Below are 19,933 nucleotides of genomic sequence, written 5' to 3'. Positions count from 1 at the left end.
TCCTGTAATTTAAAAGCCTCTACGACAACGCCATCTCCTGGTCTGCATGGAGCATTCAGCTCTGACTTTCAGAGTTGGACGGATCAAAAGAAAACATCTAGTTGCTCATTTTAATTTTCATTTATTAGGAACTGAAAGTCATAAATGTTTATGAATAAATGCATGATCTTTGAAATATCTCTTATGTGATTTAGGAAAAGGATGAAAAACAATAAATCTTCAGGAATTTAAAAGACAAGATTGAACAAATCATTCACGATTAAAATGAATCTTCACAACAAACTTCTTCATCCCTTTTTGCAAGCACAGGTATCAATGGATTGTACATATTTCTTCATTAAATGAAAATCTTTAAAACATTTAAAGAGTGCAACATATTAACCACAGCATGTTTCAGTTGTTTTATCTTTAACCTCCTAATACCCCAACTCTTTCATTTTAAATTTCTCTTTGCTATTTGAGATTTGTAGTGTCATAATTGAACTCTTTATTTGGTGTCTGAACACAGCAGCATTTTTCCTCAGTACAAAATCAAAATGAGAAACAACAATGGTGCCTGTTTGAGCAATATGGCTCATTTGAAAGAGCAAAATTTAGTGTTGTGGTCTAGACAACCCGAAATGTGATGTCCCCATATGTGGACGCCAGGTCAAGGAGGTTAAGGGATTTAGATTGGGGTCACTTTAATCTTAGTAACCTACAAAATGATTATAATAGTTAGTTAGAATTATCATAACCTAAAGGCAGCCTTTTAAAAGGTGCAAGTTAAACAAAAGACATGCAAAAAAAACTGGGCATTGTTGTGAGGATGCTGTCTATTAGTAAACATCCTACACTTCAAATAGCAGATGCCCGTTGAAGTAGCTGTTACTAGTGATGCCATTGGCACTGTTACGAGCAACCAGCCAGACCCTGTCACCACGCTCAAGCTGAACATAAATGCTTCCACTGGCCATCAGGTAACCGGTATGCTTTGTGGTGAATGAGTGAAGAATCCGGTTCCCGTTGCGCACCAGATCCACATTGGCAGACCTCTGGAAAATCGTAAGGCTGAACTCAAACTCATAAACACCCGGGGTCTCACATGTAAAGATCCCATTCTGAGTGTTGTAGCCGTTCTGTCCATTGTAGATCACTTCACGGAAAATGATTGGATTGCCAGCGTTGGGGGAGTTGCTGCCAAGTCGCATTGAGAAAGCAATGTTCCGTTGGTTTTCAGGGGGGCTAGGGGTAAAAGGTGGTTCTGTTTCTGAAAAATAACATAAGTGCTATTATAACGAAATAACCTGTAAACTTGAATATAAGCTACATGTAATACTTTAATATAAATTTGAACATGCATGGACAATATAATATAGAACAATAAGTGAGAGGTTTACCTGGATCTTCTTCTGAACTTGAAGATTCATCTGAATCTTAAAAAAAAAAAGGTAAAAATCAGTATGTCCAAAATCCTTTAAGAGTAGCTTAAAGTGCTTCACTGATTAGTGACATGCAAGATAAGCAAAAATAATTATTTCCTAAATAATCCAATGTCACTGACTGTCTGGAGTCTAATTTCACATCAAGGACTCACCACCCTCCTTCCATGGATTGAGGTCGAACTTAGGGATGTTCTCGCACTGGGTGTAGCCATTCCCTCGAGGCCGGAACAGGAAGGGGTTTTCAGGGACTTCAGTGATACCGGTATTGTCGCAGATTATACGAGCCATTGATGTTTGCCTCAGTGACCGTTTCTGAGCCTCAGTGAAGACTCCATCATTCTCCCACCAAAGTCTGAAATGGGACAACGTTTAAAGTTTAAAGACCAAATCCAACAGTAAGGCTAACACAGCCCCCTGAGCCTCAACAGTGTTCGCTTTGTTTTCCTTCTGCTTACCGGTCTCCCTGACGGATCTTTTGGAACTGAGTTGCGATCAAGCAGGCAAACAGAGGTCCCACTCGTCCTCCATGGACAAATGGCTCTGACACTCCTCCAAGCCACACATCAATGTTGTCAGGGGTGCCATAGAGATTCAGCAGCCTCTGTGCCAGATCTGTATTGTTCAGCACTGCAGCCAGGTCCTCAAGAGTTTGTGGCTGCGACAGTCCACAGAACTTGCGCCACTTGTTGTAGCCTGAAAAGGATTAAGCACAGTTTAGGACAGTTCATCTTCTATGCATGTTCATCAGAGGCCTCGAATGATTAAGCAAACTTAATTATATTAATCAGTCAAAAAAATCTATCAAAATGTGTTTGTAACTTAAAGAAGTCCAGACGCTTTTCTTTGCAAGCTCCTTTGACTGTTTGTATAGTACTTTCCATGCAAGGTAGAGTAGCTTAAAGTCCTTCACTGATTACTGACATGCAATGATAGGAATTTTTTAAAGAAAAAAATGAAATTGCAAAGTTTCATTAACAATAGAAGTACAAATAATATGAATAATATATAATTAGCTAAATAACTAAGTAAAAAAAATACCTTAAAATAACATAAAGAAAGAAAATAAAGATTATTGTAGCAAGTAATTTCTATCAAACATACTCAATCAAATGAATCAAAAAAGTAGGTTTATGGTTTATATTTAAGGACTGCAGTTCTCTCTTGTCAGATTGAATATACTTATATTTATAAAGATTAAACAAATACCAGGGACTCCGTGGTCTCTTCCTCTCTGCATGTTCAGTGAACCCAGATCCAGTGCCACCCTAGAGGAGAACTTAAACAGCCTGTCCGTCAGTTCCTCAGACATCATGTGCTGCTGAGTGTTCAGTTTGGCTGGGCGACCCACTAGCCCTCTCATGACAGGGTCCACACCACCTGAGAAACACACAAAATCATTTCAGTTTTGAAAATCCTCGACGATAGAACTAAAAAGTTAAAGATTTCGTCTCTACCTTGAAAGATCATTCTCCATGGTGTGAAGAAGTCTCTGTGCAGCAGATCGCTGGGGTATTCAGGGTGCTGCTCGTACTGCTCATCAAGACGGGAAATGATTGGCTGAATCATCAGGTGAGCAAAACGGAAGGCAGCTACGCCAAATACATTGGCGATCCCGGGATTCACGTCTTCATCGTAGCCAGGGTAGGTGGACAGCAGCTCTGCAATGACGTCTGGACCAACAATGTGATGTAAGAAGTCTCTGAATGTCATCACCTAAAAGACCAAAGAGAAACTCAGCAGTGTAATTGAATAATGAGTGTAATTAAAATACTTCAGGAAGTCTAGCTCCTCACTAACCTGGAGATAGGCGCCCACAATCTTGCGAGCCTCCTGATAGAGTCTCTCTCCATCCCACTGTGGATTGAGACAGGCCAGAGCACGTGCGAGTCGGTTGTGTTCACGTAACATGACAGTGTGCAGAGCGGCCAGTGCGTTGTTCTCAGTGGCGCGATCGTCACCTTAAAATTACATGATATTAGAGCGGAAAAAACAAGTCTTGTTGGCTGTGTGCACTTGAGATATTTGAAAGTCAGTGTATTTGATGGTACTCACCAGCGAAAAAGCAAGGCACCTCCTCCGCATTTGAGTTATTCGTAATGCGAGCTCGAGTGGCACACATGTTGATACTCATAGAGCTGAAGGGTAATAACTCACGGCCGGTATCATTAAAAATGTCATTGACCCTCAAAAGACCCTTATCTGAGGTGAGGTCCCGGAGGGAGTGAGCTTTGGCGTCGTCTGAGCCGTAGACTTCACCTCCATCGAGGAAGGACGTGAGAGTGTTCATCTGTTCGCGGACTGTGCTTGCACCGAAGTTGAAGCCAGTGTTTCCAGAGCCACAAGCTGGTGCTGAGCGGGTGAAAGGAATGCACTCATCCTCTGAATTACTGCCGAACCGGGGGTCATTTTCAGGAATCTATTTGGAAGACAAGACACACTCAGCATTCACTCTGCATGCATTTGAATGCAAATATGTATTTCCCTGAGTAATGCAGTGGCACTGACATCAATGGGGAAGCAGGGCTCTCTGCGCGTGCAAGTCTTTCCACAGTCAATGCCGTCACTGAATGAAGCAATGGAAGGAGAAGTAGGAGTGAAGGTCAGGTCATGATCAGTGAACTGGGCAAAGATTGTCACCAGGAAAGTGTAGAGTGGATCGCTCTGCACGTCAGCGGTAGGTGTTGGCAAAATGCGGTTGGACACTTCTCTCACCTGTGTATGAGGGTGTAGAAAATGAATTCTGTGTAGAGAGGCTTCATGAACATATTTCTTTAGAGCATTTTGGAGTGTGCCCAGTAAAGATGAAATTCTAAAGTGTCTTACCAGGGGAAGAATGTGATTGTTCACTTCTTGATCACGGGTCCAGCCTTTAGGTGTAGAAGTGCCATCCTCATACTCAGCAGGGAGAAAGCGGAGAAAAGGTGTGTTGGAGGCTCCCCAGCGGGCGTTTTTCCTACATGAGAGAAGCAGATACACTATATTGTATAAAGATAAACAACAACCAACAAAAGACCTCACCCAAGTCCCAAATTATAGGCATCACTGTCAGGACAAAATGGGAAATAATTATTCTGGAAATGATAAATGATTGTCTCACATGTTGTTGCACACACCGCTTGCAGTGCGATATGTGTGCAAGTTTTGAGTTGTCCTACAAGAAGGGATGCGGCGACGTGGAGAGCAGCCTGTCAGTTCAATGAGGGCCTGTAGATTTTCCTTAGAGATCAAATCTGAATAAGACAGACGATGAAAATTAATTAACTTCAACATTTAAGTAAAATGGAAAATTTACCAATTGAAATTTAAATGAACATTTTTAAATACACACCTGTGGCATTGATGGAGCGCTTGTGACGCTTTTCAAGACTTTCGGTGATCATTTGCAAGGAATTAGCCAGGTAATCAGCAGAGCGCACAGCAATGCGGGATGCTCCTCTGGGCTGCTTCATTAGCCGCACAACATCAGCGTAATGTGCGTTTCTTCTCACGCGATCCAAGCTCCTGTGATGTGTGAGGAATTCATATTTGTTAAAGTTTCAAGTAGGATACCTTGAAAAATACTTTGATTTTTGCTGTGCCCATTGGTTCAGGGTCTGAAGATTTAGCTGTAGTTTAAGAGGTCTGGAGACTCACTGTTGCCTTGAATAACGATAGGCTGCATCCACCTTTGCCTTTGCTGCCATCACAGTGTTTTCAATGAAGCTCTGACTCAAATGTGCTGATAAAAGAGAAAATGTTTGCTTTTATTCACTCCTTGCTTCACTGACTGCAAGATACTTTGCTTATTGCATGAAAATGTTTGTTACACACAGATATAAATGCAGAAGAGAAGAAGAAGCATGAAACTTTTACATTTCTTTGTCATCTCATAAATTAATTCGAAAATATCTAAAGCAAATGGTAGAACCATGTGATCATTTCACTTGAGTGAGGAATGCATCAAACGTTATATGCTGCTGTCAGAAGACAGAGTTAGTACTCACCTTCATTGACCTGGCATTGCAAGCACAGGTACAGGCCCACAGCCAGAAGGCAGAGAAACCGATTCATCTCTGAGGAAAAAAGTAAAATAAAATGTAAATTATATATATATATATATATATATATATATATATATATATATATATATATATATATATATATATATATATATATATATATATATATAAACTGGTTCTTCTTCAGGCATGTAACCTTTTTGCTATTGTTACGTGTGTGTGTGTGTGTGTGTGTGTGTGTGTGTACAAGACATATACCTTCTGTATTCTGATGTCCTGTGGCATCCACCAGCAGCTGTCAGAAGTCTGCGCTGCTCAGGTGTTTTATAGGGCCAGTGGACAAGTACGTCATCCCATGCAACATCTGCAGGCAGGAATTTTGCTCGGAATTTTCTCGTTCTTACTTCCTGCCCGTCACCTTTACAGGCGGGTCTTCCTCCTTTGTTTAGTCATGGTATTAAAGAATAAGAACAACATTTTCAAAATACTACCAATAATTGAAAGCGTTTTGATTAAAAAGAGGGAGAAAAATCTCACAAATAAGTGTCTTTACTTTTTTAATTCATACATTTGTTTGTGTCTCCATTAAATAATTTTTGAGAGAACACAACATTTCACCATAAGTGTTGTATTATCATGGATACACAGATTGTAGTGTACACCATTTATTCTCTCACATCGGTCCTTACACTTGGGTCAGGTTGTTTTTACCAAACCAAAAAAGCTGATCACATTTGCATACCGCTGCACAAAATGCACGATTTCTGTTGTGTAACACGTAGCATCCAAATGTTGCTTTAGGTAAAGTATAAACTTGAAACCATTTTGTCTGCTTTTTATTTTATTTCAGTCAACGATAATTTTTTGCACAATGCTCGTCAAACGATGGTGTCAGATAAGCAATAAGCGATGCCAGACAAACATTCTCCAGATTTAATGACAATGCGCACAAACAATGAACTAAGAAAACAACTTCCTGCATACTAAGAATTGCAATAAACTAAAACATTTCCCAGTCAACACAAGCAGTGACCGTATATACGTTAAGTTACTTTGCGAATTTAAAAGGATATTGGATATTCTTATTTCCATTTACATTCGTATTGTTTATCCTACTAGTCAATGTCCAACAAAAAGAAAATTGTGTCATGTTGCAAAATTTGCCTTTGTGTGTTTTTATGTTCATTCTGTAATTGTCCAACACGTGCACGGTGAATAAAAACCATCATGTACATTGATGTTGCTACACATCGGCCTACTAACTTTTCTCGTGGCCACGCAACCAAATAAGCTAAAGTAAGATGCACAATTTCTGCAAAACTCATGTATTATCAAGTTAAATTGGCGATTGTAAATAGAGGAAAGTATATACTTTTCGAAAATGAATATGCGCCTGTCTATGTGGCGACCCGTTGGGCGACCAGGATCTTAAAGAAAAGAAAAGAAAAGAAAAAGAAAAAGAAAAAGAAAAAAGCCGCCCATCTTTGAGAATCTGTGCTAATCTTAGCGTACTGAAATTCCTCCACTGCCTGCAGGTGAGGTTACATCTCAGACAGGTAGATCGTGTCATTGAGTCAGCTCGGAACAATGCCTGTAACTAATCAAGGTAAGGCCATCTCCTATTGTTCAGTCTCGGGGAAGGAAGATGTCGCCATTCATCAACTTCATTCGCAATTAAAACTTTCCAGTTTACCTGGACAACGACGTGAGAGTGAAACGGGATTAAAATCTAATAGGCTAATAATAACTCCTAGTCTTAAACAGCAATATGTCTGTTTAACTACAATTTCATAACTACGTGGGTTACATTTTTATTTAAGTACTTTCATACTTAAGTAATTTCATACTTATGGTTAAATAAAGCAAAACGAATGTTCTGCCTTGGTTCCAGTGGTTATTAAGACAGATTAAGATAAACAGCCTGATAAAGTAAAGAATTTAAACTAAGTCTCCCTGCTGGCACTTTAAAGGTCAAGCCGAGCTCTCATTTTAAACCCATAGCTGCATCCTTGCTGTTGGGGTGCGGTGCGCAGTAGCCTTCCTTGATTTTATTTGCTCAACAATTTACCTGTCCAAATATTCACTGGCGACAGCAAAGCATGAACACGGGCGATTAAAACTTTTCACAATTTGTTTAAAGAAAGTTTCTCTTGATTCATAAACAGGATGTAGAAAATATGATTTACGAAAGAATTATGTCGAAAGCAGAGAAATGACTTGTTTCCCAAAGATCATTGTCACTTTTTGTGTCACTTTTATGTCACAAAAAATCCCTTTTTATATATTTGACATACATATTCGACAAATAATATTAGCAAAAACGGCAAGGCAGTATTGTACAATTATTAATGTAACACATTAATGGAAAAAGCTGCTTTGACCTGTGCTTCTTTGCAAACTGCTTTCACGCAAACATGAAAAACAAAACAAATCCATCCATGTTGAACTTTCGACTGCTGTCAGAAGTCTCTTTGCTAGCAGATATGTTTCCCTTTTAGTCATCCTCAGGTGCTGTTTTGAGAAAGTGATCCATGCCTTAATTTCATCCAGGCTTTTTATTTTTGACAGCTTTTATTTGACCATTAGGCTGTCTCGGATAGCTGCAAAATGTTGAAGCTGGTATCTTGAACCACACATGCAAGCAGGACCACATTTTACCCCTCCTGGTTTATTTGTACTGGCTTGAAGTTGTTACCTTTCCGTTTAACTTTTTGCTTTCAAAAAATCATTGAGGTCAGCTGACCAGATGCTTGTGGTTGTATACAGAAGCAGATTAAAACAAAAAGAACTTTGCTGTAGCTACAAGTAAACTCTGGAACAGCTTGCTCTACGCATCTGACCCCAACACTGCATGGTGGAAGTGTGGTAACACCATTGCTTCACAGTAGAAGGTCCTGGGATTAGGGTTATCTAGTTATCAAATTTAGTCTGGTGCCTTTCTGTGTGGAGTTTGTGTCGGCCCCCAACCCACCCACCCATGACTTGCTTGGGTTCTCTTCAGGTGCAGCTTCCCTCAGTCCAAAAATGTGCCAGTTAGGTTAACTTGTGAAATTACCATTTCTCTCCACTCATGAAAGCTGGAAGAGATATATATAGTACTATCAAGAGAAAGGCACACAAATGAAAAGGCACACATTGGAGAACAAAGGGGTTGGAAGTAGTGCACTTGGTTTGATTATATCATTTAATAATTACATTGGCTGTGTCTGGATTTTTACTGGGATAAAATAGATGTTTGTGACCACAAAAAAACATACATGGCACTCACATTATCAATCTGCCTAGTCTATTGTAAGCTTACAAAACATTCAGTTTTAGGTACTTAAATTGAGTCACTGGGGTTTTCTGCACTCTGTTTCCTCAAGCTAAAAATAACATGAATTCATTCCAACATAGAGAACTGACTGGTCCTTCCACAGGCATGTAACCGCTTTGGTATTGTTACATGGGCGTGTGTGTGTGTGACAAATAAGACTTCATCCATCCATTTGCTTCCGCTTGTCCTTTTCAGGGTCGCGGGGGGCGCTGGAGCCTATCCCAGCTGTCATAGGGCGAGAGGCGGGGTACACCCTGGACAGGTCGCCAGTCTGTCGCAGGGCCAACACACAGGGACAGACAATCATTCGCACTCACATTGACACCTAGTGACAATTTGGATTATCCAATTAACCTATCCCCACAAGCTGCATGTCTTTGGACGGTGGGAGGAAGCCGGAGTACCCGGAGAGAACCCACGCAAACACGGGGAGAACATGCAAACTCCACACAGAAAGACCCCAGCCTGATGTTGGAATTGAACTCAGGACCTTCTTGCTGTGCGGCAACAGTGCTAACCACCGTGCCACCGTGCTGCTGAATAAGAATTATGTTTGCTTAATGTGTGAAAGTTTGTTCTTATTTAGACTCAAGTGTGGTAGCAAGCTGGAATATACAGTGCTCAGCAGCATAAATGAGTACACCCCTTTACATTTGTCAGAAAACCTTTAGTTTTCTTTCAGAATCAACATTTTCTATGAGATGCTATAATACAAAATACTGCCATAAATGTGGGCCACTGATTGCAAAAAAAAGATTTGTTAATTTGCACACACACAAAAAATGATTTTCCTAAAAACTCATTCAAGCCCATGTTGTAAAAATGAGTACACCCCAATTATAGTCATAGGAGAAAATCCACACAAGACTGCAAAATTTGAATTAACAGGCATTCAACCACAGGTGAGTCTAATGATTTATTTAAGAGGTGTCCAGCAGACAGGTGACGATAAAAGGGCATTACTTAACAAAGAAAAGCTCTTCCCATTTCATGCTGCCAGCAATAGCTCCACATGGAAGAGAAATATCACAAAATCTGAGAAAGGAAATAATTTCTTTACACAAAAAAGGTGAGTGCTACAAGAAGATCAGCAAAACATTACATATCAGTCAAAGTGATCCAAAAATTTAGGAAAGATGGAAGTGCAACCATATTACAGAGACGTCCAGGCCGTCCACAGAAGTTAACATCTCAACAGGAGCGTCTCCTAATGAAAAGGGTTGAAGAAAATCACCATGGAAGTTCACTGCAGTTAGCTAAAGCAGTAGAAAGCCAAACTGGAGTGACCGTTTCCCGTGACACCATCCGGCGCACATTGCAGAGGAATGGCATGCATGGGTATCGTCCATGAAGGAAGCCTTTCCTAAAGTCCATACACAAAAAAGCACACCTAGAATTTGCTAGGGCCCATGCTGAAAAAGATGAAGACTACTGGGACTCTATACTCTGGAGTGATGAGACAAAGATCACTGTTTTTGGAACAAATGGTTTCAAAACGGTATGGTGTCATAAAGGTGAGGATTTCAAGGGGAAATGTATGGTGTCTACAGTGAAACATGGTGGTGGTAGTGTCCTTATGTGGGGCTGCATGAGTGCTGCTGGTGTTGGGGAGCTGCATTTCATTGATGGTATGAACTCAACAATGTACTGCTCTATTCTGAAGGATAAGATAAGATAAGATAAGATAAGATAAGATAAGATAAGATAAGATAAGACTTTATTGATCCCACAAAGGGGAAATTTTTGCATCACCTCAGCTCAGGTACAGATATCAGAAGGAAATGCAAAAATACAAATAAGTACAATCAATGAAAAAAGTAAGATAATACACTATATACAATGGTAGCATACACAGTATGTGATTATGAATATGGTTGGAAATATGGAAGACATAAAATATATAGCTTGATATAGCTATTGTACCACTACTATTCCTTTTTATAGACATGTACACACACACATGTACACACTAAATATACATATGTATACATTAGGGGTGCAACGATACTCGTATCGATATTGAAACGTTCGATACAGTGCTTTCGGTTCGGTACGCATATGTATCGAACAATACAAAATTTTTGATTTATTTTATCAACTTTCCTTCTGACGATGCTGTCTGTGTTGAGCTCTCAGTGGATCTGCGTTCGACAGTGCAGCCTAGGAGGAGTAGTCGAACGCAGATTCACTGAGCGCAGGGCAAGCTAGCGAGACAGAAGTTAAGCTCTCCTTGCAACATGGCAAATTGAACCTCCCCCACCCTCATTCAGATCTGGCGTTTGGAACAATTTTGGTTTTCATGTGACGTATGACCCTGAAGGTAAGCGCGTCATGGACTAAAGTAAAACAGTATGTTGGATGTGCCACGCAATGCTCAATTACATGGGTGGGAGCTAGTGTGTTAGCGCAGTTAGCTCATTAACATGTTGGCCGTCCAGCCCCATGCACGGGGCGATCCGCGCTAGCTCGTTAACAGAGATTTGCCGTGTTGTGGCGTTAACGTCATTTCAACGAGATTTACGCTGACAGCATTAGTGGGAACACAACGAATATGACTGTACATTTACGCCGACATCATCCTAGTGCAAAGACAAGTGGAAGCAGACAAAAACAATAAGCACGCATGCTACAAACTTTACCCGAGTCATTTAGACAGCCGTTAGCACATGATTCTCCTTATATGTTTAATATGCTGCGGAGAATATAGCCCAGAAGAAGCATATAGTATAGCTTTTATTTTGGAAAGAGCCATTTCTCTGTAATAAACTCTCTTTTCCAAAGATGAGTGATTCCTCAATCAGATACAGGGCTTGCAAAATTGCTAGCCCGACGTCCCGGGGCTAGCGATTTTTCCAGTCGGGCTACCAAAATATATCTCTGCCCTGCCCGTCGGCCTATCGTAGGAAGGAAAAATATATGTCAATGCTTTTGCATTCTTTCGGAAATGTAGCTGGGTAATTATGTTATTGGCATCGGTGAGCCACTGTCAATATGTGACATCGCGTTTGAATTTGCGCTTGTTTTTTGCTTTCACTTTGCAATCGCGTGAACTGTGTATAGAGAGCGACAGCACTGATTGGTGAGTGATGATAATTTGCGCACCAATTCCTCTGACATCATCTTATCAATCGTTAGCTTACTATGCAAACATGACAAGTGAAATCTCCCGCAGCAAGCTTAAACATGTGAGAGGTTGATCGCGCAGAGAATCGCTGAGCGTTATGTGAGTGCGTGTGCAAAAGCAGCAGGATATATATTTTAGTTCTGCTGAGCCAAATAAGACAGGTCAGGGTGAAGAAGTGACAGCCAAAGAAAAGCTTACCACAAAACGGAAAAGTTATGACAAATCAGACTATAAGGCAAAAAGAAAGTGCAGCTTTATGGTTTCATGGACAAAAGAATTTCTGTGGCTGCAATATGACAAGCTAAATAACCAGGGCTGCAAATAAGTGGTCCGCAGGTGCGCATTCGCTGTCAAAATAAAAAATGCGCACAAGATAAGAAGTTGCAACGTGTGTTTGCGTACATAAGATTTTCAGGAGGAGGACAGAGATTTGTTTAGAACTCTTAAAGATGTCGAAGAAGCTCCTTTAAGAAATTACTGTGATGTTCCTCCACCTCCAAAGAAATGTCAGAAGTCCGAACCACAAAAGAAGCGCGTATTCTCGGAAAAGTGGTTGCAGGAGGTGAGCTGGCTTCAAACAAATGATAAACACACAAAGATGTGGTCCGGAATGTGCCGTGAAAATTTAATAAATGACAAATTAAAAAGGCATGAATATTTTTTTTTGTATCGAAAAAATATCGAACCGTGACACCAAAGTATCGAACTGAACCGTGAATTTTGTGTATCATTGCACCATATATACCTGCACATTTCCATACACATGGAAGGTCCATTATGCATGAAGTGGTGACCGTGGATGTTCACAGTGTCCAGTGACTTATGACATCATGATTGAGGAGTTATAGAGTCTAACTGCTGTTGGGATGAATGATCTGCGAAAGCGCTCCTTCCTGCAGTGAGGGTGTTTCAGTCTCTGATTAAAGGAGCTGCTCAGCCCACTCACATACTCGTGCAGTGGGTGATGTGGGTTGTTCGTAATGGATGTCAGCTTTACTAACATCCTCCTCTCGCCAACCTGCTGAAGTCTCACACACAACCTGTTGAAAGGGGAGGGGGCAGGTTGCTTCCAGATACTGCACATTTCATTCATAATGTCAATCCAAACCCATTACTTAGACTTACTTTCGCTCATTAAAGTGTAAAATGTGCATCCTTTGAAAGTAAAAAACAAAAACAAACAAAAAAACAAAACAAAACAAAACAAAAGAACTATTCCAAACCTTTGCGATAAGTAAATGTAAAACAAATGATTAAAGAATGCTTTTAAACTCTCAGTCTCAAAGTGGTGAAGTGCTTTATGTAAATTAAGTCGATAAGGTACCTCCTATTTAAAATTTGATTTGAGTTCTTTATTTGAGAAATTTTGTACTTGTTGTCAGGCTGCAAATTCTGACATGAACTTATAATAGAAAACCCCTTTTTGAATGCGGACCACTTCATGGGAGCGTGCGTTTATGATCTGTAATAGTTTAGATAATTTATTTTTACAATAAGAGAAACTTGGCTTTGAAAAGGATTTACCAACTACTGAATTGGGTTCATCTCTTCAGAAACACGGGGATAAATACCGCCAGAATATATTATATTTTCTTTTGCTTTAGTCATCTTTGAAAGATCAATCTGCTTTGTTTCTTTGTTCTAATGAAACTATCACAAACTTTCAAACTGTTTAAAGGAAACATTAAACGAAATTAAGTGTTATGTTTTTAAAGAATCATCTATTTTCATACAGATTGAGTTAAAATAACTCGAGAATCAGCATAATCACAACATTCTAGTAAAGTCAGTGAATTTGATCCACGTGGTTGCGCGTCTGCCTAGTTTCCTGTAATTTAAAAGCCTCTACGACAACGCCATCTCCTGGTCTGCATGGAGCATTCAGCTCTGACTTTCAGAGTTGGACGGATCAAAAGAAAACATCTAGTTGCTCATTTTAATTTTCATTTATTAGGAACTGAAAGTCATAAATGTTTATGAATAAATGCATGATCTTTGAAATATCTCTTATGTGATTTAGGAAAAGGATGAAAAACAATAAATCTTCAGGAATTTAAAAGACAAGATTGAACAAATCATTCACGATTAAAATGAATCTTCACAACAAACTTCTTCATCCCTTTTTGCAAGCACAGGTATCAATGGATTGTACATATTTCTTCATTAAATGAAAATCTTTAAAACATTTAAAGAGTGCAACATATTAACCACAGCATGTTTCAGTTGTTTTATCTTTAACCTCCTAATACCCCAACTCTTTCATTTTAAATTTCTCTTTACTATTTGAGATTTGTAGTGTCATAATTGAACTCTTTATTTGGTGTCTGAACACAGCAGCATTTTTCCTCAGTACAAAATCAAAATGAGAAACAACAATGGTGCCTGTTTGAGCAATATGGCTCATTTGAAAGAGCAAAATTTAGTGTTGTGGTCTAGACAACCCGAAATGTGATGTCCCCATATGTGGACGCCAGGTCAAGGAGGTTAAGGGATTTAGATTGGGGTCACTTTAATCTTAGTAACCTACAAAATGATTATAATAGTTAGTTAGAATTATCATAACCTAAAGGCAGCCTTTTAAAAGGTGCAAGTTAAACAAAAGACATGCAAAAAAAACTGGGCATTGTTGTGAGGATGCTGTCTATTAGTAAACATCCTACACTTCAAATAGCAGATGCCCGTTGAAGTAGCTGTTACTAGTGATGCCATTGGCACTGTTACGAGCAACCAGCCAGACCCTGTCACCACGCTCAAGCTGAACATAAATGCTTCCACTGGCCATCAGGTAACCGGTATGCTTTGTGGTGAATGAGTGAAGAATCCGGTTCCCGTTGCGCACCAGATCCACATTGGCAGACCTCTGGAAAATCGTAAGGCTGAACTCAAACTCATAAACACCCGGGGTCTCACATGTAAAGATCCCATTCTGAGTGTTGTAGCCGTTCTGTCCATTGTAGATCACTTCACGGAAAATGATTGGATTGCCAGCGTTGGGGGAGTTGCTGCCAAGTCGCATTGAGAAAGCAATGTTCCGTTGGTTTTCAGGGGGGCTAGGGGTAAAAGGTGGTTCTGTTTCTGAAAAATAACATAAGTGCTATTATAACGAAATAACCTGTAAACTTGAATATAAGCTACATGTAATACTTTAATATAAATTTGAACATGCATGGACAATATAATATAGAACAATAAGTGAGAGGTTTACCTGGATCTTCTTCTGAACTTGAAGATTCATCTGAATCTTAAAAAAAAAAAGGTAAAAATCAGTATGTCCAAAATCCTTTAAGAGTAGCTTAAAGTGCTTCACTGATTAGTGACATGCAAGATAAGCAAAAATAATTATTTCCTAAATAATCCAATGTCACTGACTGTCTGGAGTCTAATTTCACATCAAGGACTCACCACCCTCCTTCCATGGATTGAGGTCGAACTTAGGGATGTTCTCGCACTGGGTGTAGCCATTCCCTCGAGGCCGGAACAGGAAGGGGTTTTCAGGGACTTCAGTGATACCGGTATTGTCGCAGATTATACGAGCCATTGATGTTTGCCTCAGTGACCGTTTCTGAGCCTCAGTGAAGACTCCATCATTCTCCCACCAAAGTCTGAAATGGGACAACGTTTAAAGTTTAAAGACCAAATCCAACAGTAAGGCTAACACAGCCCCCTGAGCCTCAACAGTGTTCGCTTTGTTTTCCTTCTGCTTACCGGTCTCCCTGACGGATCTTTTGGAACTGAGTTGCGATCAAGCAGGCAAACAGAGGTCCCACTCGTCCTCCATGGACAAATGGCTCTGACACTCCTCCAAGCCACACATCAATGTTGTCAGGGGTGCCATAGAGATTCAGCAGCCTCTGTGCCAGATCTGTATTGTTCAGCACTGCAGCCAGGTCCTCAAGAGTTTGTGGCTGCGACAGTCCACAGAACTTGCGCCACTTGTTGTAGCCTGAAAAGGATTAAGCACAGTTTAGGACAGTTCATCTTCTATGCATGTTCATCAGAGGCCTCGAATGATTAAGCAAACTTAATTATATTAATCAGTCAAAAAAATCTATCAAAATGTGTTTGTAACTTAAAGAAGTCCAGACGCTTTTCTTTGCAAGCTCCTTTGACTGTTTGTATAGTACTTTCCATGCAAGGTAGAGTAGCTTAAAGTCCTTCACTGATTACTGACATGCAATGATAGGAATTTTTTAAAGAAAAAAATGAAATTGCAAAGTTTCATTAACAATAGAAGTACAAATAATATGAATAATATATAATTAGCTAAATAACTAAGTAAAAAAAATACCTTAAAATAACATAAAGAAAGAAAATAAAGATTATTGTAGCAAGTAATTTCTATCAAACATACTCAATCAAATGAATCAAAAAAGTAGGTTTATGGTTTATATTTAAGGACTGCAGTTCTCTCTTGTCAGATTGAATATACTTATATTTATAAAGATTAAACAAATACCAGGGACTCCGTGGTCTCTTCCTCTCTGCATGTTCAGTGAACCCAGATCCAGTGCCACCCTAGAGGAGAACTTAAACAGCCTGTCCGTCAGTTCCTCAGACATCATGTGCTGCTGAGTGTTCAGTTTGGCTGGGCGACCCACTAGCCCTCTCATGACAGGGTCCACACCACCTGAGAAACACACAAAATCATTTCAGTTTTGAAAATCCTCGACGATAGAACTAAAAAGTTAAAGATTTCGTCTCTACCTTGAAAGATCATTCTCCATGGTGTGAAGAAGTCTCTGTGCAGCAGATCGCTGGGGTATTCAGGGTGCTGCTCGTACTGCTCATCAAGACGGGAAATGATTGGCTGAATCATCAGGTGAGCAAAACGGAAGGCAGCTACGCCAAATACATTGGCGATCCCGGGATTCACGTCTTCATCGTAGCCAGGGTAGGTGGACAGCAGCTCTGCAATGACGTCTGGACCAACAATGTGATGTAAGAAGTCTCTGAATGTCATCACCTAAAAGACCAAAGAGAAACTCAGCAGTGTAATTGAATAATGAGTGTAATTAAAATACTTCAGGAAGTCTAGCTCCTCACTAACCTGGAGATAGGCGCCCACAATCTTGCGAGCCTCCTGATAGAGTCTCTCTCCATCCCACTGTGGATTGAGACAGGCCAGAGCACGTGCGAGTCGGTTGTGTTCACGTAACATGACAGTGTGCAGAGCGGCCAGTGCGTTGTTCTCAGTGGCGCGATCGTCACCTTAAAATTACATGATATTAGAGCGGAAAAAACAAGTCTTGTTGGCTGTGTGCACTTGAGATATTTGAAAGTCAGTGTATTTGATGGTACTCACCAGCGAAAAAGCAAGGCACCTCCTCCGCATTTGAGTTATTCGTAATGCGAGCTCGAGTGGCACACATGTTGATACTCATAGAGCTGAAGGGTAATAACTCACGGCCGGTATCATTAAAAATGTCATTGACCCTCAAAAGACCCTTATCTGAGGTGAGGTCCCGGAGGGAGTGAGCTTTGGCGTCGTCTGAGCCGTAGACTTCACCTCCATCGAGGAAGGACGTGAGAGTGTTCATCTGTTCGCGGACTGTGCTTGCACCGAAGTTGAAGCCAGTGTTTCCAGAGCCACAAGCTGGTGCTGAGCGGGTGAAAGGAATGCACTCATCCTCTGAATTACTGCCGAACCGGGGGTCATTTTCAGGAATCTATTTGGAAGACAAGACACACTCAGCATTCACTCTGCATGCATTTGAATGCAAATATGTATTTCCCTGAGTAATGCAGTGGCACTGACATCAATGGGGAAGCAGGGCTCTCTGCGCGTGCAAGTCTTTCCACAGTCAATGCCGTCACTGAATGAAGCAATGGAAGGAGAAGTAGGAGTGAAGGTCAGGTCATGATCAGTGAACTGGGCAAAGATTGTCACCAGGAAAGTGTAGAGTGGATCGCTCTGCACGTCAGCGGTAGGTGTTGGCAAAATGCGGTTGGACACTTCTCTCACCTGTGTATGAGGGTGTAGAAAATGAATTCTGTGTAGAGAGGCTTCATGAACATATTTCTTTAGAGCATTTTGGAGTGTGCCCAGTAAAGATGAAATTCTAAAGTGTCTTACCAGGGGAAGAATGTGATTGTTCACTTCTTGATCACGGGTCCAGCCTTTAGGTGTAGAAGTGCCATCCTCATACTCAGCAGGGAGAAAGCGGAGAAAAGGTGTGTTGGAGGCTCCCCAGCGGGTGTTTTTCCTACATGAGAGAAGCAGATACACTATATTGTATAAAGATAAACAACATCCAACAAAAGACCTCACCCAAGTCCCAAATTATAGGCATCACTGTCAGGACAAAATGGGAAATAATTATTCTGGAAATGATAAATGATTGTCTCACATGTTGTTGCACACACCGCTTGCAGTGCGATATGTGTGCAAGTTTTGAGTTGTCCTACAAGAAGGGATGCGGCGACGTGGAGAGCAGCCTGTCAGTTCAATGAGGGCCTGTAGATTTTCCTTAGAGATCAAATCTGAATAAGACAGACGATGAAAATTAATTAACTTCAACATTTAAGTAAAATGGAAAATTTACCAATTGAAATTTAAATGAACATTTTTAAATACACACCTGTGGCATTGATGGAGCGCTTGTGACGCTTTTCAAGACTTTCGGTGATCATTTGCAAAGAATTAGCCAGGTAATCAGCAGAGCGCACAGCAATGCGGGATGCTCCTCTGGGCTGCTTCATTAGCCGCACAACATCAGCGTAATGTGCGTTTCTTCTCACGCGATCCAAGCTCCTGTGATGTGTGAGGAATTCATATTTGTTAAAGTTTCAAGTAGGATACCTTGAAAAATACTTTGATTTTTGCTGTGCCCATTGGTTCAGGGTCTGAAGATTTAGCTGTAGTTTAAGAGGTCTGGAGACTCACTGTTGCCTTGAATAACGATAGGCTGCATCCACCTTTGCCTTTGCTGCCATCACAGTGTTTTCAATGAAGCTCTGACTCAAATGTGCTGATAAAAGAGAAAATGTTTGCTTTTATTCACTCCTTGCTTCACTGACTGCAAGATACTTTGCTTATTGCATGAAAATGTTTGTTACACACAGATATAAATGCAGAAGAGAAGAAGAAGCATGAAACTTTTACATTTCTTTGTCATCTCATAAATTAATTCGAAAATATCTAAAGCAAATGGTAGAACCATGTGATCATTTCACTTGAGTGAGGAATGCATCAAACGTTATATGCTGCTGTCAGAAGACAGAGTTAGTACTCACCTTCATTGACCTGGCATTGCAAGCACAGGTACAGGCCCACAGCCAGAAGGCAGAGAAACCGATTCATCTCTGAGGAAAAAAGTAAAATAAAATGTAAATTATATATATATATATATATATATATATATATATATATATATATAAAACTGGTTCTTCTTCAGGCATGTAACCTTTTTGCTATTGTTACGTGTGTGTGTGTGTGTGTGTGTGTGTGTGTGTGTGTGTGTGTGTGTACAAGACATATACCTTCTGTATTCTGATGTCCTGTGGCATCCACCAGCAGCTGTCAGAAGTCTGCGCTGCTCAGGTGTTTTATAGGGCCAGTGGACAAGTACGTCATCCCATGCAACATCTGCAGGCAGGAATTTTGCTCGGAATTTTCTCGTTCTTACTTCCTGCCCGTCACCTTTACAGGCGGGTCTTCCTCCTTTGTTTAGTCATGGTATTAAAGAATAAGAACAACATTTTCAAAATACTACCAATAATTGAAAGCGTTTTGATTAAAAAGAGGGAGAAAAATCTCACAAATAAGTGTCTTTACTTTTTTAATTCATACATTTGTTTGTGTCTCCATTAAATAATTTTTGAGAGAACACAACATTTCACCATAAGTGTTGTATTATCATGGATACACAGATTGTAGTGTACACCATTTATTCTCTCACATCGGTCCTTACACTTGGGTCAGGTTGTTTTTACCAAACCAAAAAAGCTGATCACATTTGCATACCGCTGCACAAAATGCACGATTTCTGTTGTGTAACACGTAGCATCCAAATGTTGCTTTAGGTAAAGTATAAACTTGAAACCATTTTGTCTGCTTTTTATTTTATTTCAG

The 19,933-nt window shown here is 40.3% G+C and overlaps 2 protein-coding genes across 2 annotated transcripts; both read right to left on the bottom strand.

The window, feature by feature from the left end:
- Positions 1 to 105: 105 nt before the first annotated feature.
- On the bottom strand, positions 106 to 5,712 carry LOC309719181 (eosinophil peroxidase-like). Its single transcript, XM_082555106.1, has 15 exons — positions 5,681 to 5,712; positions 5,408 to 5,476; positions 5,058 to 5,142; positions 4,753 to 4,925; positions 4,522 to 4,654; positions 4,248 to 4,377; positions 3,930 to 4,136; positions 3,477 to 3,840; positions 3,222 to 3,382; positions 2,879 to 3,137; positions 2,631 to 2,801; positions 1,880 to 2,117; positions 1,577 to 1,776; positions 1,380 to 1,415; positions 106 to 1,249 (listed from the first exon to the last, which is right to left on the bottom strand). Exons 2-15 carry the CDS (start codon positions 5,472 to 5,474, stop codon positions 831 to 833), a joined length of 2,643 nt encoding a protein of 880 aa, XP_082411232.1. The 5' UTR covers positions 5,475 to 5,476; positions 5,681 to 5,712; the 3' UTR covers positions 106 to 830.
- Positions 5,713 to 13,793: 8,081 nt separating this feature from the next.
- Positions 13,794 to 19,373, bottom strand: LOC309718230 (eosinophil peroxidase-like). The gene is made up of 15 exons (XM_082553262.1): positions 19,342 to 19,373; positions 19,096 to 19,164; positions 18,746 to 18,830; positions 18,441 to 18,613; positions 18,210 to 18,342; positions 17,936 to 18,065; positions 17,618 to 17,824; positions 17,165 to 17,528; positions 16,910 to 17,070; positions 16,567 to 16,825; positions 16,319 to 16,489; positions 15,568 to 15,805; positions 15,265 to 15,464; positions 15,068 to 15,103; positions 13,794 to 14,937 (listed from the first exon to the last, which is right to left on the bottom strand). Exons 2-15 carry the CDS (start codon positions 19,160 to 19,162, stop codon positions 14,519 to 14,521), a joined length of 2,643 nt encoding a protein of 880 aa, XP_082409388.1. The 5' UTR covers positions 19,163 to 19,164; positions 19,342 to 19,373; the 3' UTR covers positions 13,794 to 14,518.
- Between the last annotated feature and the right edge of the window lie 560 nt (positions 19,374 to 19,933).

The sequence above is a fragment of the Aulonocara stuartgranti genome (assembly GCF_965226115.1).
Source record: "Aulonocara stuartgranti genome assembly, chromosome: 12".
Lineage (NCBI taxonomy): Eukaryota > Metazoa > Chordata > Actinopteri > Cichliformes > Cichlidae > Aulonocara > Aulonocara stuartgranti.
This window is presented reverse-complemented; position numbering and strand designations above follow the sequence as displayed.

Coding starts and splice junctions, on each gene's coding strand:
- LOC309719181 (XM_082555106.1), bottom strand. CDS start 5,474: ATGAATCGGTTTCTCTGCCTTCTGGCTGTGGGCCTGTACCTGTGCTTG. Junction 4,655..4,752: donor GCGCTCCATCAATGCCACAG/GTGTGTATTTAA, acceptor TGTCTTATTCAG/ATTTGATCTCTAAGGAAAAT. Junction 4,137..4,247: donor ACAATCACATTCTTCCCCTG/GTAAGACACTTT, acceptor CCTCATACACAG/GTGAGAGAAGTGTCCAACCG.
- LOC309718230 (XM_082553262.1), bottom strand. CDS start 19,162: ATGAATCGGTTTCTCTGCCTTCTGGCTGTGGGCCTGTACCTGTGCTTG. Junction 16,826..16,909: donor TTGTGGGCGCCTATCTCCAG/GTTAGTGAGGAG, acceptor TTGGTCTTTTAG/GTGATGACATTCAGAGACTT. Junction 16,490..16,566: donor ATGGAGAATGATCTTTCAAG/GTAGAGACGAAA, acceptor TGTGTTTCTCAG/GTGGTGTGGACCCTGTCATG.